Source organism: Dermacentor albipictus, chromosome 1 (genome assembly GCF_038994185.2).
Source record: "Dermacentor albipictus isolate Rhodes 1998 colony chromosome 1, USDA_Dalb.pri_finalv2, whole genome shotgun sequence".
NCBI lineage: Eukaryota > Metazoa > Arthropoda > Arachnida > Ixodida > Ixodidae > Dermacentor > Dermacentor albipictus.
The window spans coordinates 384,525,947-384,542,491 of record NC_091821.1 but is presented as its reverse complement, the minus strand read 5'-3'; the positions used below and the strand labels follow the sequence as shown (position 1 = coordinate 384,542,491).

At 46.1% G+C, this 16,545-nt stretch overlaps 1 protein-coding gene across 2 annotated transcripts in view; it reads left to right on the top strand.

Annotated features, from left to right (window-relative positions):
- The window catches only part of Gbeta5 (guanine nucleotide-binding protein subunit beta-5), a 31,523-nt gene extending 15,291 nt beyond the window's left edge, over positions 1 to 16,232 (top strand). Inside the window, exons 3-11 of one of the 2 annotated variants that reach the window (XM_065432473.2) lie at positions 2,822 to 2,958; positions 3,509 to 3,550; positions 4,369 to 4,442; positions 5,718 to 5,844; positions 6,712 to 6,855; positions 6,922 to 7,062; positions 8,096 to 8,192; positions 11,142 to 11,308; positions 13,662 to 16,232. In XM_065432473.2, coding sequence (XP_065288545.1) covers positions 2,822 to 2,958; positions 3,509 to 3,550; positions 4,369 to 4,442; positions 5,718 to 5,844; positions 6,712 to 6,855; positions 6,922 to 7,062; positions 8,096 to 8,192; positions 11,142 to 11,308; positions 13,662 to 13,673 — 941 coding nt within the window. In that variant the 3' untranslated portion in view covers positions 13,674 to 16,232. Of the gene's footprint in view, positions 1 to 2,821; positions 2,959 to 3,508; positions 3,551 to 4,365; positions 4,443 to 5,717; positions 5,845 to 6,711; positions 6,856 to 6,921; positions 7,063 to 8,095; positions 8,193 to 11,141; positions 11,309 to 13,661 lie in introns of both variants that reach the window. The other variant, XM_065432472.2, reaches the window with a different exon arrangement.
- The last annotated feature ends 313 nt before the right edge of the window (positions 16,233 to 16,545 follow it).

Here is a 16,545-nt window from a genome sequence, read left to right as displayed (position 1 = left end):
GCACTTGATGGCGTGCTGTTTCTGAGATAATACCGAGCGCCTTGACCCAAGGCACTGAGCATGATCTCACAATTCTTAATAAATTTATCGAGAAAAATAAATATTATGTTTTTATCGTTACATTGCTTCGAAAATTTTTGCATGCGAGCCACAACCGTTATGAAACGCTACATATATTTTTTTTTTCATACCAGAGCAGAACCGATACGGAATTTTTTTCAGTGGAACGAAACTACCATTCAACTAAAAAACCTTCATCCAGGCTACAATTACGCATTTGATCGTATAGTCGTACGACCGAGCTGTTGTATAGAGGCACTCTGTCGTCGCTGCATTCTGCTGAGATAACGGACAAAACTGTGTGTTCCATACACGACAGGGAAAGTGTCCTGCTTTTATCCATTCTAGCATTGAAGAAAGGGTTCATTGTGGAGGTCCAACTTAAGTACAACTGTAATTGGTCATAATGGTCAGATTTTTCTAATTTTGTAGGCTTAGTTGGCACTGACACACTGTGCGTCGCTGCTTAACCCCTGTGTCAATTAGAAGCTCTCGCGTCTTTTTCGCTTCGCGCAAGCGCGACGGTGAAGTTCAGTGCTGTGAAATGTCGTTTACTAGAGGTGAAATCTGCTTGTTTACGTTCAACGTTACAAAGTCAATGCTTTCAATTTCCCCTGAAAACGTTGACAATGTCATGCTGAAATAATTTAGAAATGTCAGCTTTAATGCCAGTGCCTGTCGTGATGGATGTGTATAGAAGATGAGCCGGAAGAATATAGAGAGTTCTTTTGTCGCCCAAATAAAAGAGAGAGAGAGAGAGAGTGAAAAAAAAAAGAAAACAGAAGAACCTCGTGGGCAAGACTTCCAGCACAATAGATAGTGCTGGGAACATTCGGAGGAAAAATAGCTTAGAAAAAATTCAAAACTTGAAATTTGGACTCCACAAAAAGAAATAGACTACTCCAACAATCTGGAACCCATTGCGATAACAAAGCGTGTGAAAAAAAAAAGGAATGAAGAAGAGGAGAAAATAAAGATAATACTTCCGGCGACAAGACGTTACACATCGCGTGCTCTATTTTGCTCTACTTGAGAGCGTAGAAAAGAAAGGCTTCGCACATGCGTGTCTTCAACAGTTTGTGTTTCCTGAATGATCTGCCATAGCCCCCCCCAAAAGCTTCATGCCTTCTTCTCATATTTCTAAGAGACACTAGACAGGTAGTGAACACAGGTGTGTGTGTGTGTTATAAAAGCTGGTTGATCTTTGAATAAATTTTCCAGTTGACAGTACGGTGCTCGTCCTGTTGTGTTTGTTTTCGATTGCTGTCTTCGCCTTCTTCGCACTGTTTCAAGTTTTACTCATGAATAACCCAGCGACAATGAAAGATACACGCAGGCGGAGCAACTGCTGGCCTTGATCGCCAGGGTAAACCTGCCTGTAGCTACAACACACACCACCACGACCACCACCACTACCACTACTATTTTAGGGTTAGGTCATATGTTGGCTATATGGCCACCATTCGAGAAGTTTGTAAATACACTCTGCTGGTTTATTCTGTACACAGGAACGCCTTTCCTGCCTATATACATATATCGAAGGCATAAACTATAAGCATGCGTGAGCGCCCAAAACCAATGCTTCAGGGGTGGAATTATTGCTTGCTATTAGACATGCCAATTTCTGAGCAATAACACGTCAGCGAGCTTAGCGGAGTTGGCGGCAGACGCCAGTAGCTATAGTCACATCTCTCGCCCGTTTTTCTCTCGAATGAACAAGGATTCACACTAATGAGTATTATTCGATTAAGCTCCTCTCGGCTCAATGGCTCCTATAGGGAAAAGGCGCATCTTATGCGGAGCAACACAAACCAGAACTAATAGCAATTTGAGCGCCAGCAGCCCTGATTACACAATTTGTCGACTTTGTTACCGCGGGAAAAATGGTTGCTTCCGAGATTTCGCAAATGCTCACGCATTGTGTCTCGCTGAGATTTGGCCTATGCGTCTGATCTTTGGATACCGTTGCCGAATGCATACCACATGCCTTACGCGTCACAATATTGTCCCAGAATAAGTTTTCGCTATTCTTCAAAGAGTTTTGATTCGGATTTAGATTTCGACTGTTCTTTCTTGCATAGATATAGTTGGACTAAATACAGTGCCATTTCTTTACTTCGAACACTTGAATAAGAATATAAATAATTTACTTGAATCACGTCAGCACAAATCCATTACACATTAAAAAGACATTCTACTAATTAAACTAATTACACTAATTAAATGCTTAGAAACTTTACGGCGCGTGTTTATATTGGAATGTTTATGGGAATTGTAATAATCGTCTAGTTTCATGTTTCTAAATTTCAAAATGACCATGTAGGCGCACACACACGCGCGCGCGCGCGCACACACACACACACACACACACACGCACACGCACACGCACACACACACACACACACACACATACACACACACACACACAAACACACACACACACGCACACACACACACGCACACACACACGCGCGCGCACACACACACAAACAAACAAACAAACAAACAAACAAACAAACAAACAAACAAACAAAAGCGTTAGTTGCATTATAGCAACGAAATTCGGACCAGGAAGAATTACCACATATTACGGAACGCACGAGGGACGTGCGCTTCGGCTTGGGCAGTATACAAACCTTTGAATGCTATCGCACTTGGAGCCTCTCGATCATTGTTCAAGAATATTATTTGACGCGCCCCACAGTGACAAGAATCTTCGCTCTTTTTCTCTTTGTCTCCGCCCTGCGCGCTCTGCCTGCAGTAACCTCGTTGGCCGGCAAAGTGGAGCCCATCAAGGATCTGAACATCAAGCTGCGCAGGGTGCTCAAGGGCCACCAGGGAAAAGTACTCTGCTCCGACTGGTCGCAGGACAAGCGACACATCGTCAGCTCGTCCCAGGTCAGCCGCTCACTGGCCAATGTGCATAGCAGTATTTTTTGTTCCAAATGTTTATTTGTTCATTTGCCATTTCTAGAACTTTTCATCTGCGTTTCTCTTTTACTTAATTGATTTTAGAGAAATTATCACATTTTAGATACCTCTACTTTGTTTGTTGGTTCTCACGTTAGTGTTGCCGAATGGAGCTTTTAGTGTTAAATTAGCAAACAGAGCTTTGTGAAGCATACTTACAGAAACGCCTATATTTCCCTGAAACGCATTTTGAAAATGCCATGGTCGTCACTGTCTCGAGCGTGCGCTGCTTACTTTCTGGGGCTCCTGTTCATTATTGTCCATTATTCTGATTGAACTGAATATGTAGGTGATTTTAAGCAGATGTTCAGGGTACAAATCGCATGCTAAGTAAACTTACATATGAAATAATTACATTAAAGCAAGAGTGCTAAGCAATAAATGGGCAATGCAAATGACGATTGGAGACGTTGCACATTCGCGCCCTGCTTGTGTATTACGCCGAGGGCTCAGATATCCGAACTCTTTCTTTTTTTAGGATGGCAAGATGATCATATGGGACGCCTTCACTACGAACAAGGTGAGCGCTTTTCCAGCGAAAACCGCAGAACTTGGAACAAATATCAGTATTGACTATGAAACAGGGATCTAATTAAGCGATATCAAGTATTTTCAGCAAGATCCTTCTGCTGGAATTTTGTTAGAACGATTTAATTTTTTTGTTTGAGGAAGGAACGTACTCCTTCAGCCATTCTTTCTACAGAAGCAAGAGAAAGCGCAGAGGCCAGGGAATAAGCTGATATGGCAGTAGCTTCCCCTGGGGGTTCATAATCTTTCGCACATACCTGCTCTTTGTGCTGCGGAAGAGAACAAATCAACAACAAACCAAGAAGCAGGAGCGAGACTGATGTATCAATCGTTGACGCTTGAGCTCACACCAGTGAGGCTAAAGAAGATGTTGGGACGACGACTAGCCTTCAGAAGTATGTGATTGTAGCTTTAAAGAAAAAAAGCTTTCGGAGGCAACTCATATTGTGGATATATGCTAGGATAAGAAAGAAATGAGCATTTTCGCCTGGTGAAAATGATATATCCACGCGTAATCGGTTTGTGGCATATTAGGCTGCTTTTCTCTGTGGTGACATTTCGTGCTTTGACGACTTATCGTAATGGCGTTTTATAAAGCGTCTTGTTTACATTTGTGATGTGTGACTTAAGGTACATTTCCATGTTCCTCTTGTAAAAAGGAGTATGTGGCGTCATCTGTTGGCGACGATATATCCTTATTCACTTACTTCAATAGCACAAAAAAGAAAGAAAAAAAAGCAGAAAAAGAAGGAAAAGGTGCAGCCATAAATAGCCTGTATATTTAGGAAATATTCTGTTTGTTCCCAGGAGCACGCTGTGACGATGCCAACAACCTGGGTTATGGCCTGCGCGTATGCGCCGTCGGGGAACATGGTCGCCTGTGGGTGAGTACTGTCCAAACGCCGGATGCGCAAGCACCGTCGCCGAGTGGATATCGGCAGAGCGCCGACTTGACTTACCTCAAATACATGTTCAACGGAAAAGTATTTGGGTGTTTTCTAGGCACAACATTATTTTTCTTGCATTACTGACTCAGGAAATGGCAGAAAAATGTCCGCGCATTAGCACAATTATTGCCTATAGAAAACAATCTGTGTTGCCGTGGTTGAGGCTGCAGGATCAGCCATATGAGCGAACAGGAATACCATGCTCGATTTCCGCGTGAATGTACGCATTGAAGTGGGTGTTATAGTAATAGCAGAAAGACGAGGAATTTTCTTCCGCGAAAGCACGAACGGGACCAGCGAGCACGCGAGTATAGAAATGGCGACTGCGGTTGCCGTGGTGATAAAGAGGCCGCCAGTACAATCGCGTCCATAGCGGTGCACATGCCACGTGCAGAAATCATCAAAGTCACTCGAGCCAACTCTGGCCACAGTGCACAAGGCGGCTGCGAGTACAGCCATTCGTGCCAGCATGGTAAGATGGACAGTACATAAATTTGGCCCAAACTTCGACACATTGGCTTCAAACGACTTTACGTATTTGCAAATTTTCAACGACATACCGCGTTACATGCTGTGTTATACTGATTGCCCTGCCATGTTCAGGAAGTTATGCATGCTTGCAAATCTAGACAGATAAAGTGAAATAAATAACGCCGCAAGAACGCCTGAAACCGCAAGCACGAAGACCAGACAGATAGCTGAACAATAGGCAGCGCCAGGGTTTTCTCTGTTGTAGGAAACTACGGCTGCCGGTGGATTGCCGCGCGCGTTTCGCCGTAGCTCGGGAAAGGCTTTCGGCTCCTTTCATTTAGACGAGGCCCTGTCCTTACAATTGGCATCAATCGACAAAAATACTAACTTCAATGGATTTTGTGCTTTTCCGCCTTTTCCATACAGCGGGTTTCCGTGTCAACGAGTCTCAAATGCAATGTGAACGTTTTGCACCAGCGAAAATTCTCCATAATTCATGTCGTTCATATTCACGAAGGTCACAATAACGAGGCACGGCTGTATTTGTCCCTATTTGATGTTCTATTTAGTGCTTGTATTATCTATGTTATGCTTGAAGGCAGAATACTTTTTTGTATACCAGTGACCTTCACCCCATTTGTACTTAGTGCTTTGGTCACGGAAGCCGGCTCTTTACTTCTTGAGTACGCGTCGGTGCTCTTCCGTCGTGTACAAGGCCTTTTATTTGATGTCGCGACGCAGGGGGTTGGACAACAAGGTGACCGTGTACCCGCTCAGCTTCGAGGAGGAGGTATCCGCCAAGAAGAAAGCAGTCGGGACGCACACCAGCTATATGTCCTGCTGCCTCTTCCCAAACTCGGACCAACAGGTCTGTGCCACATGAGCAGAAGCACTTTAGTTTTGAAGCTAGGATTTCGGTATGTTCAGAACCGTGAAAGAAGGTTAATCCCGAATAGCAGAGATGAGTTTCTTTAACTGTCAAATCGCGTGGCCTCACAGAGTTTTTTGGTCGCAATCTCGATAAAAAGCGCTTGACATATTTGATCGCAGATATTCCATAGGGACCAATGTATCTTAAATGTGTGCCACAGTGTACAATCTGTATGCTGCCTCGTTTTCTTCAGTACCGACATGGCCCGGAGTCCACTGAAAGCAGACTTCAGGGCCAGCCAAAGACGTGGTCTTTAGTGTTTTGAAATGTTATGAGGTAATAAGCAACTACCGTCGTAATAGTGCTATGTAGATATATCGTCTCAAGAGCCATCCTCAAGTCAGAGTAAAATGTCCATCTTTCATTGTAAGCCCTTTCCAGTATGAATCCCGGCGCTTGCAACACATGTGTTCTCGTGCGAGGAAAGGTCGTACGATACTCAGCATGCTTCCTATTTCTTGTGCACATCTTTGTAATCATATTTTATAGCAGAGCAAAATAACATGCTGACACTGTGAACTCTAAAAAGCACAACTTTCTTGTCCTAGCAGCGGAGTGACTTATCGAATGTGCGTGTTGCTTATAACCGAATCCTATACAAACAAAATAATAGATACACATGGTTCACTACAAGTCACCGAAGACAATTGAACACAAGAAATCGATATTTTGCACTACCTTGTTATTGCCAAGCTTGTGTCAGTAAACACAACACGGCCATTAAGCCAAGATCCGATGTCACTAGACACAGACTGTCGCTGCGGCTTGCCCTATTTATCGTTGTGCCGATATCGTCGTTTCCAGATCCTGACGGGCAGCGGTGACAGTACGTGCGCGTTGTGGGACGTGGAGTGTTCGCAACTGCTCCAGAGTTTCCACGGCCATTCCGCCGACGTCATGGCACTCGACCTGTCGCCTACAGAGATGGGCAACACTTTCGTCTCCGCAGTACGTGTTCAGTAAATCTCGCGCCCGTAAAGCCGGCTTCTCACTGTGGGTGTCCTTCGCGTGCAGGGCTGTGACAGGCAAGCGCTCGTGTGGGACATGCGGTCAGGACAGTGCGTGCAGTCCTTCCAGGGGCACGAATCGGATATAAACACCGTCAAGTTCTACCCGAGTGGAGATGCCATCGCCACCGGCTCGGATGACGCCACCGTGAGTAGAGTGCACGCATTTCAGATGGAAAAAAATACGGGAGTATCGAAGAAAACAAAAGTCACCCACCCAACCGTAGCACAAAGCCACAAAGGAAGCCCATATAGATTTCTCAGAAAGAAAGCTTCATAGTTGAAGAAAAATTTGTCCCGGTGCGGAGGGATTGAACCCGGGACCAATACTCTTCCGGTGCTGTAGCTCTACCACATGAGCTAGCTAAAAACAAAAACAAAAAAAAAACAAAAAGAAGGGAAGCTTTCTCTCTGACACACTTGCATGGTTTCACTTTGTAGCTTCTTGCTTCAGCCGTGTGGATCACATTTTTTTTTTCGTTCAGTTACGTTCCTGCACCTTGCGGGCTCCCACAGAACTGATTTGTCATATGAAGCAATATTGTCGCGTGTTGTTAATTTACTTTTTTGCCGCTGTTCGTTTTCACTGGACGTTAGGAACTGAGATGGCGAACAGGAACAGTGCCGTGTGCCATATGCTCATGAGAAAAGATAACACGTGAAACGGCACCCGCTGTAGGCGCTCGGACAAGACACATTTGATGCGGTGTATCTTTTTTGTCAAATTTTGTAAACAGTGCTAAAGACAAAAAAAAAATCATTTTGGTTACTCTCATTATTTGCTTTTACGAGTTTCTTCAGTTCGCTCTTTTTCGCAGAAAGACTGTAAAGTGTTGATTTAGAAAACAAATTGCGATCGAAACTCGTTTAGACTTGCATGAAGATGTATTTTTGAGCCGTTAAAGACGCGTGTTCTTTTTGGGCTTTTACAACCGCCCTTTCTGTAATAAAATGGGGGGCAATGCCAAGCTTCATTTTGCCCTGACTCAAGCTTGATGCAAAGCATATGACTGAGGTGTAGTGAACTCGCTCCTAGACCAGGGATGGAGCCTCTCTTAGCGTGAGACGACAGAAGGTTTATGTGTCATTCTGCGTTCCTGTAATAAAATTAGTAGGGCAGAAGGGCCATTTCATGCACCTCGTTTTCTAATCATTCCTTTTTATTTTCATTCCTTTCACAGTGTCGTCTCTATGATTTACGTGCTGACAGGGAAGTAGCCGTTTATTCCAAGCAGAGTATCATCTTCGGCGTCAACTCAGTGGACTTCTCAGTGAGCGGTAAGAAAAATTACACGTACTTGGCGGGTGTAACTTTACGGCAAAAAAGCCCCCGTATATATACTCCATTCAATACTAAACGTAGAAGTACCTGATGCATTCTTAGAGTGCATGATACCCCAGCCACAAGAAGCACTTTCGATCTCGATTGAATCCACGATAGTAAAGGAATGAACGGGGCTAGTCGATGGACGTTCATGATTATATTGCGCTTAGTGTTACAATGACGAACGTGAAGGACAGGATGCGGACTTACGTAGCGCAAGTACAAGGACGGGGATGCAGGTTTGTGATGAAGAAGCCCGATGTACTCGAAATAACATTTAGTAAAGCAATTAACGGGGCTAGTTGGTGGGTGTTCATGATTATATTGCGCTTATTCTTACAATGACGAACGTGAAGGACAGGACACGGACGTACGTAGCGCAATACGTACGCCACGATAGAATGCCACGATAGAAAGTGTCCCGTGTGGCTGGGGTATTATATACTCTAAGAATGGCGTCGAATACTGGTGCGTTCGAATTGGCATCGATCCTTTCAACACTGGTTCCTTTCCACGTTTTGCGCAAGAGAGCCCAATCGCGAGTGACAAATTCGATGCCGATCTGGCTCGATCACGATCGAAAGTGCCTGTGTGACACCGGTGTACAATCAGCGCATTGGGTACGATGGGAACAGACGCATGCACGACGTTTTCAAGCGAGATTAAACATGAAGATTCCCCCATCACATTTTTTACATTAAATATGTTAATATTGAAAAAAACTTTATATGCCAAATTAGAGAGAGAGAGAGAGAGAGAGCAAAGAGAGGAAAATGCTACATAGTGTAAAGACCAAAAAGCAATGCATGCAATTGCGTTTCATTTCATTTATGTAGCATATAATTCATAAAATACTTGTGTTTACGCGCAGCCCAGGTCACAGCTTTAATGTCACGCAATGTCTAAGTTTATGTCTTACGTCGTTCACAAGCTATGCAACACCAAATCTGGCGGATGCACAGTGTGACACGAAGCCGACGCAGCAGTGTCACAGAGACTAGGTGACGTGTCATGCTTGTAGAGGGAAGAATGGTGATCAGAGAGACAGAGAAAGAGAATGAGAGAAAAGGATGCATAGAAAGGCAGGGAGGTTAACTTGAGGTAGTTCTGGTTGGCTACCCTGCACGGGGGGAAGGGTTAATTAAGGGGGGTAAAAAGAGAAAGCGAGTGGAAGGAGAAGATTTATGCACAGATGAGAACGACACTTAGTATACTGTAGTATCCTGTACTCCTTGCGTCACAGCGGCACGTATCCATTCTGAATTATTGCCCATATAGTAAGTAGGCTCATAAGTGCGCGCTGAAGCGCTAATAAGACGGTTCCTAAAATTCGAAGCCCGAACCAGGGTCGAAAATAACCCAGCACAGGCACTGGCAATGTTTTTTCTTTAATTAAAAGGGAAAAATGTAGAGCTGGGTGACTTAGAAAATGATAAGACACTATAAGCACAAAAACAAGAACGAATGAAACGTAGGCGCCGGATGTTTTTCTTTGTTTGTTGTTGTTTTGTGTAAGATTTCAAAGAGTTACAGAAATGGTGCCTTTCTGTTAAAATGCCACCAGTTTAATATTTTACGCTATAACGTTATCTTTATGTCCCCTAAGTAAAATACGCAGTCGTTAAGGTGAAATTTGAAGCTAATAAGAAAGAATCGCCTCGACCGTTGACGCTTGCCATCGAACCGCAAGACACTTAGGCAATGCAGTGAAAGCAACACATAAAGGCGAGGTGCGCCTTCACGAGGTGAAGTGAGCTTCCAGAAAAAAAATATGAAATGGATAACAAAACACTCTCCGCACAAGAGATATTGAATAGACGCTATGGCAGCTAACAATGCAAGAAATATACATTAAAGTGACATGTGGCGGCGTAATAGCGTTAAGAAGGGAGCTACTCCCCGAAGACGGCAGCTGCTCCCAAATTCATTCGCTTACATAGAATTAAATCATTTTAATTACCTTTACGGTTCCTCTAAGCGTGCGCCAAGTTTCTCTAGAAATACACGACTAATAGGTAAGGGGCTGACACTTCGAGCCTTTCGGAGAGAGCACATCCCGCTCAGGGGCGCCACGTTCGAATGAACTCAATGTTTTTGCACAGTTCAAAGTGCGTTTGTGGCGATTTGCATTCAAATTAATGTCAGTGCACCTCCTTTTTGAGCGATGAACTGCTACGATCATCCATAGACATATATAGGAGGCTGCCTCCACTAAAATCCTTGAGTACTGTAAACCTAAGAATAGTATTTTTATCCCCTCTATGTGAAAAGCAAAAGACTAAAAGCAAGTTACACTTGGCTAATAAAATAATATTGTAAAGCGGATACCAACAATTATCTCGAACTCTGACCAACGAAAAAAAATGCCATCAAATTGCACAACGTTTCTGCAATGAAGTGAAACCAGCAGATAGGAGCGAACCGCGAAATAATAAGGAGAACTGAGCGTCGTTCCCACGTGGCGACGCCACTTCACGGAATGTGCTGCCTCAGAAAGGCTGGCGATGCTTAGACTTTACCTTTGGGATCTGCTGTGCCCCTTCGCAATCTCGCCCTGTTTAGAACGTCAAGCATTGTAAAAGCACAGATGCTCAAGCATCTTACACGTATTGACGGCACCGAGCAATCTTTTGAAGGTTCTAAATTGTACGCGACACACACATTGTCAACCAAACAGCGTCGGATACATAATATACGTGCGGGGAAGATCACCGCTCGCTTGCTTGCAGTGGGGTCCTCGATTACTAAAATAAATACAATGAATGTCACGGTACTCCCAGAGCGCTGGTAAATGCGACACTGCACGGACGGGTTTGGTTCGGGCACGCCTCGTATTCTATAGTGCATGCACGGTTCCGTCGAGAGAACGGCTTAGCGGAACACGCATTACCGCGTGCTCGCAGGTCGCTTACTCTTCGGCGGCTACAACGACTACACGGTCAATGTGTGGGATACACTCAAGTGCGTGCGACTCAGCATCCTCTACGGTCACGAGAACCGCGTCACCTGCCTCAAGGTGTCGCCCGATGGAACCGCGCTCTCCACCGGCAGCTGGGACTTCACGCTCAGGGTGAGACGCTCTCTGTGCGATCCGCTCCATGCGGGCCGACGTGGATCTGAGCCTAGAGTCTTAACATACGCTTGAATTCATTCTCTCTACTAAGGGTACGTGTGCGCTGCACGAGTAACGCAACTGTCGAGGCAGAAAAATGGAGGTAATCGGCCGCTACAGTTTTGAATTTATACTCGCAGCTCGAACTAAAAGCAACACTTCGTCCAAAGCGCGAAGCACAGACGGCAATATCAATGTGTTAGAATATTAGGCTAAGTAGGGAGTGTGTATAGTTTTATGGGCAGTAGAAGTTGCAGCAAACGTTGGCTTACTAAGAAAACAAGCGCGGTGTTACGCGCCAAAGCACGCGCACGAACGGAGCTCACTCGAGGACCGTGAGCTTTCGGGGTCACGAAGGTGGAGTGGTGAAGAGCGCCGGCAGAGGTGAGCGGGCGTGCCTTGTCCCAAAGCGAACGCTCCACGCTGCCGCTCCGTTTTGACCGCAACGCCGAAACGAAAAAAAAAGAAAAAAAAGAGAAAATACAGCTAGGAAGGAAGGAAGGAAAACAAGAAGTGAAAGGCAGAGAGGTTAACCAGATTAAGTGTCCGGTTGGCTACTGTGCACAGGGGTATGGGGTAAGGGGTAGAAAAGATAAAACAAGAAAAGATTTGAAAAAAAAAGGAAATAATCAGTTTGCACATTCTATAGTTTTTCAATGAAAATGACTTTCGACCAGACTAATGCCCCATTGAGGCTAGGTGCTTATTCTTACGATAATTGAAGAGCACAATGTGCATTTTCAATAGTCATAGTGGCCCGTTTTTGTGTGTGACTGTAATTGCGCTCGCCATCTTGTGTTAGTTTTAGTACGTTAATTTGTCCGTAATTGGTGCTACCAGTTTGTCAGACATGTGCTGATTTCTTGTACACGTCGATTTACTTACTGCAATAAATACCATTAAATACAGAAAAAACATGAAGAGTGTGCACACGATGCATGCAGCGCTGACGCCGCAGTGACTGCTATAGATTGCCCTGAAAAAAAAAAAATAAATAAATGAAGAACGCGTGATTCATGTGGTTAGGTAACGTATCATTTGAACATGAGGCTGAGTGCGCAAAGATAATCTTTATTCTTGGACATCGTCAATTGCATTTATTCTTTGTGTTTTTTTATTCACAGGAAGGCCATGGCTGAATAATGCGCTAGCTTAACTGTAACAATAACGAGCAATAAGTTACTAGCCCAAAAATGGCGACAATTCTTTCATGGTTGAAAAAAATGGCTGTGGCTTAGGTAAGGTTAAGCCCAGGATGCGAAGCATACTAGCCTTTATTTTAGTTGTTGAACCACTGTTTAGCCTGGTGAACTGCTGTTGCTTGGCTATATTTGGTTCGGCTAGACGAAGAAACAACTCATGCATTACTTCTTCGCCTTCAAGAGTGGAACGCGACAGCGTTCCCGTCGACCCGCCAAGGGGTGTAAGACAATGGGCTACAGGGCAGCGACTACGCGCCCCGCATTGGACGCGGTGAGCGTCGAGCAAAGCAGCGTTCGGCGCGGCAACGAAATGTGCGCCTGAGCAAGAGACGCACGCCTTAGAAACAGCTCGTTTCTAAGGCAACACCGCATTCACTAGAGGCGCTTTTGTACCGCTTTGAAGCGTTGTACTCGTGGCTCAGTGGTAGCGTCTCCGTCCCACACTCCGGAGACCCTGGTTCGATTCCCACCCAGCCCGTCTTGCAAGAGTTGAGCCAAAGCCACTTCTCCTCTGTCGTGACGTCACGGTGTCACGTGATTTCATGGTCACCGCCGCGCCTGAGGAGCTGGGTTGAGCCCTCGTAATATGCTTCGCATAAAATAAATGCTTGCGCTATTTCTTACTGCGCGAAGCGCATCGCGGCCTCGCGCGAAGAGAAAAAAAATCCAGCGAAAGGCGTTGCTTGTGCTCGAACTAATGGAAACCTGGAGTAGTTTTTGCTGCTGGTTAAGTTATTCTGATATTTCTTGGCGTTCGCTGGCACCAATCATTACTATATCTAGTTGCAAACACGATACCTCCTCTCTGGACGCCACGAGAGCGAAAAGAAAGACGTTCACTCAGCGCCGTTGCAATGAATCAACGTATAGTATTGCTTTCTACCAGTTACAGCGACGACTCCACGTGCTAAGCTCATTTGCGCATGGAACAGCGTACAACACTTACGTATGTTAAGGGCATAAGTTGCGCCACACCACTCGTTAACTATTCACGCGAACTAGAATGGAGTCCGCGAGTTGATGCTTTGTGCGCAAGAATGTTGTCTGAGATGCCGCAAACACAGGGCGCGTATTTCAATGTCACATTTCGATTTCTCATCCCTATACAGGTATGGGCCTAAGTAGACGAACGGATACGAGAACATCTCGACCTCAAATGCAGCCGGGCGCCCTCGACGGCCTCCACTGGCGCCGCAAATGATTGTCCGCGCCGAGAATACGGCGCCTCCCCCAGCTGAATGGACCAACGCAGCACCGACTAAGAGGAAACAGGAGACCCAGGGACTTCCTCAAATTTGCTTCGTGACATTTGAAATTGGTAACGATGGCGCTCAATGAAAAAAAAAAAAACGGAAGATGACGATTTCGGAGCTAGGACTCGCGGGTTCAAGGAAACAGGGCTGGACCGACCGCGTACGTGAAAGTCACTCCCTCTCGCCTCGTCGTTCATGGTTCTGCAAAGGCCCGTATGACGCGCCATCTTTTGTTCACTGCCGCCTACAGGGAATCTTTGCGTAGGCGTATTTCTTCTGCTTCTTCTGTGACTTTTTGCGAGGTGGAGTGCCAACATCTTTCGTTTTTTTTTTCTCTCGGCTGAGAACGAGAGGCTTGCTGACAGATGATAAATCTGCTCCGTGAAACGGCTGCATACCGGAGTTGCACAGTCACCGCTCTAAATGCTACCCTCACCGAAGCACAGCTGCTGTCGAGGGTACGCCTTTCATTTTATCCCACTGTCCATTTTAATTTGTATCACTATCAGCCGTGACTTAATGCCATCATACTTTCGAAAGTACAGGACAACGAAGAGTCTATTGTAATGAACAGGGACCGCAGTTCAGCACTCTTCCTTTCATGTCGTGCTCGCGCAGCATTTATAAGCATAACCGGGCAAAAAGAGTAGTGTTATTCAACGCCACGCAATCGAAAAAGTCCTTGTTGCATGCTGCGAAAAACAGCTCTAAACCCAAATTCGTTCGGCACATTCACTTCACAGACCAAGCCTTGCAAGGCGTCAATCGTACCGCGTCCACACTGCTGGTGTGCGGCTGGCCAGTGACCTTTAAGGGACCGTCCGCTGCAGGTTCAGTTGTGCATCTGGTTTCTACCATTGTTATTATGCGTCTGCTTATTGCGTGCGTACGTCGACAAGTACCGCTTCTAACACAGCCCGTATCGTGTGTTTGAGAAAGCAGCGACTCTGACGACGATAAATTTACGTTCGGCGCAGCCCCCTGCAGACTGCCAGTCCTCGCAGCCTTACGGTTCGTCTTAAGTGGTTCTCTTCTACTGCAGGGACGTGGCTGGTGAGCCGCGGACGCGAAAAAAAAAAAAAAAACAGAGCCGCCGGAATAATGTGACCAGTTCATTTCCCAGTTCCATTTCTTTGCGCGCTACCTCAGCGGCCCGAGCAGCGCCCGGTCTACGTTATCAACAGTAGTAGTCGCTTCGATGAAAGAAAGCATTACATTATCACCCGTCCGAGTTAGCAAGGGAGGCAAGTTGAATGGTCGATTGCAAAGCTATGGGGCAAAAGTGCTGCCGGAGTTGCCGTTTGTAATGTCACTTCGCGAACAACGCGAGACATCCACTCCGCACCGCGTTGCTCCAGACTGAAAACAAAAAGGTTGCCCAGACATACCAGTAATTGGTCTGCCTTTATGGCATTCCCGTTTTCGACATTTTGACTCCAGTCCTGCGCCAAGTCGAAGCGAAGGCTGCACGTCTTTGTGAGGGCGCGATGACACCGCGAGAACGCGGATGAACGCGGGCAGGTTGGACGGACGCTGGTGCTTGCTGCTCCCAAGCAATTGTCGGCGAGTTCACCTGATGGATTTGTCCACCAGCTCGTGAAGTAGAAACTGAGGCGCCTTCACACAAGCCACCGCTTTCTTTTTTTGATGGTGTGGGTGGGCCCATTCGCCCAGCGGCCCAGCTCAGGGAGCAAGAAACGTTCGGAATGAGAAACTCCCCGTTGGTTTTAGCGCTAGTGGGCGACCAGTTAACGTGACAGTGAGGAAAGCGTGGATGACCAGCACGGAGTGGAGTGCGTCGAAAGGCGACATCTTGTGGAGCAGGGCGTAAGGTTTACGACTGTGCGCTGGGCTGCCATGGCAACTGTCGTGACACGGCCACTGCTTTTCGCAGCCGTCAGACAGCGGTGCCACGTGAAGGGTTCCCAATTGCCTGGAACGTCCGCGGCGTTATACGACCGGACCAAAAGGCTGAATTTCGTTTGAATTTAGCGCCCCTGCCCCACGTTGAGTTTGTACCGCAGCGCGATCATCGGTTCGCGCTGGAACGCTGGACATATAGCGGCGCAGGGACCTCGTTCCCGACCAGAGAGATCTCGATAGAGGCAACGCGTACCAGCGTACATACAATAGGATTTCGAAGCACGCGAGGGCTCGAAATTTACCCGTGGTTCTCCACCACGGTCCTGTCACAAACGCTGTTTGGTGACGAAAGGCTGAAGCCTACAAACTTCCGTCTCACGCAGAGCAGGCCTTGCGAAATCCTCTCCCTTCCCCGTGAATCATGTCAAACAGTGTGTCTTGGAGAATGAGTGCGTACGCCTGTAAATAGCTGGAGTGAATGGAAGCTCTAGATGCGAGGAAGGAAATAGTAGAAGGAAACGTTGGAAATAAAAGCTTAGCGCCTGTACCTTGTGCGTGTGTGCCTTTCATTCCGTTTGGACGTGAGCTCTGCTGTCTCTTGTGGTGTTTATAACGGATTGTTAAAGTGTTCAGTGACCTTCGCGAAGAGCAATGAAGACTTGACTATTTATTTTCGACAGTATGCCTCTCAGCAGTTGACATGCACGACTTCGTGACCAATGCAACATTTATGTATATGCCAGCGAAGATGCTCCCACACGAAATAGTCAATACAAAATGAGGTATAAGGTTTGTAAACAGGGATAAGGTGCCTCAGAAAGGCAGGCCAGCGTTTCGATATAAGGACCTATCTGCGTCAAAGGCGGCCTCGTCATCC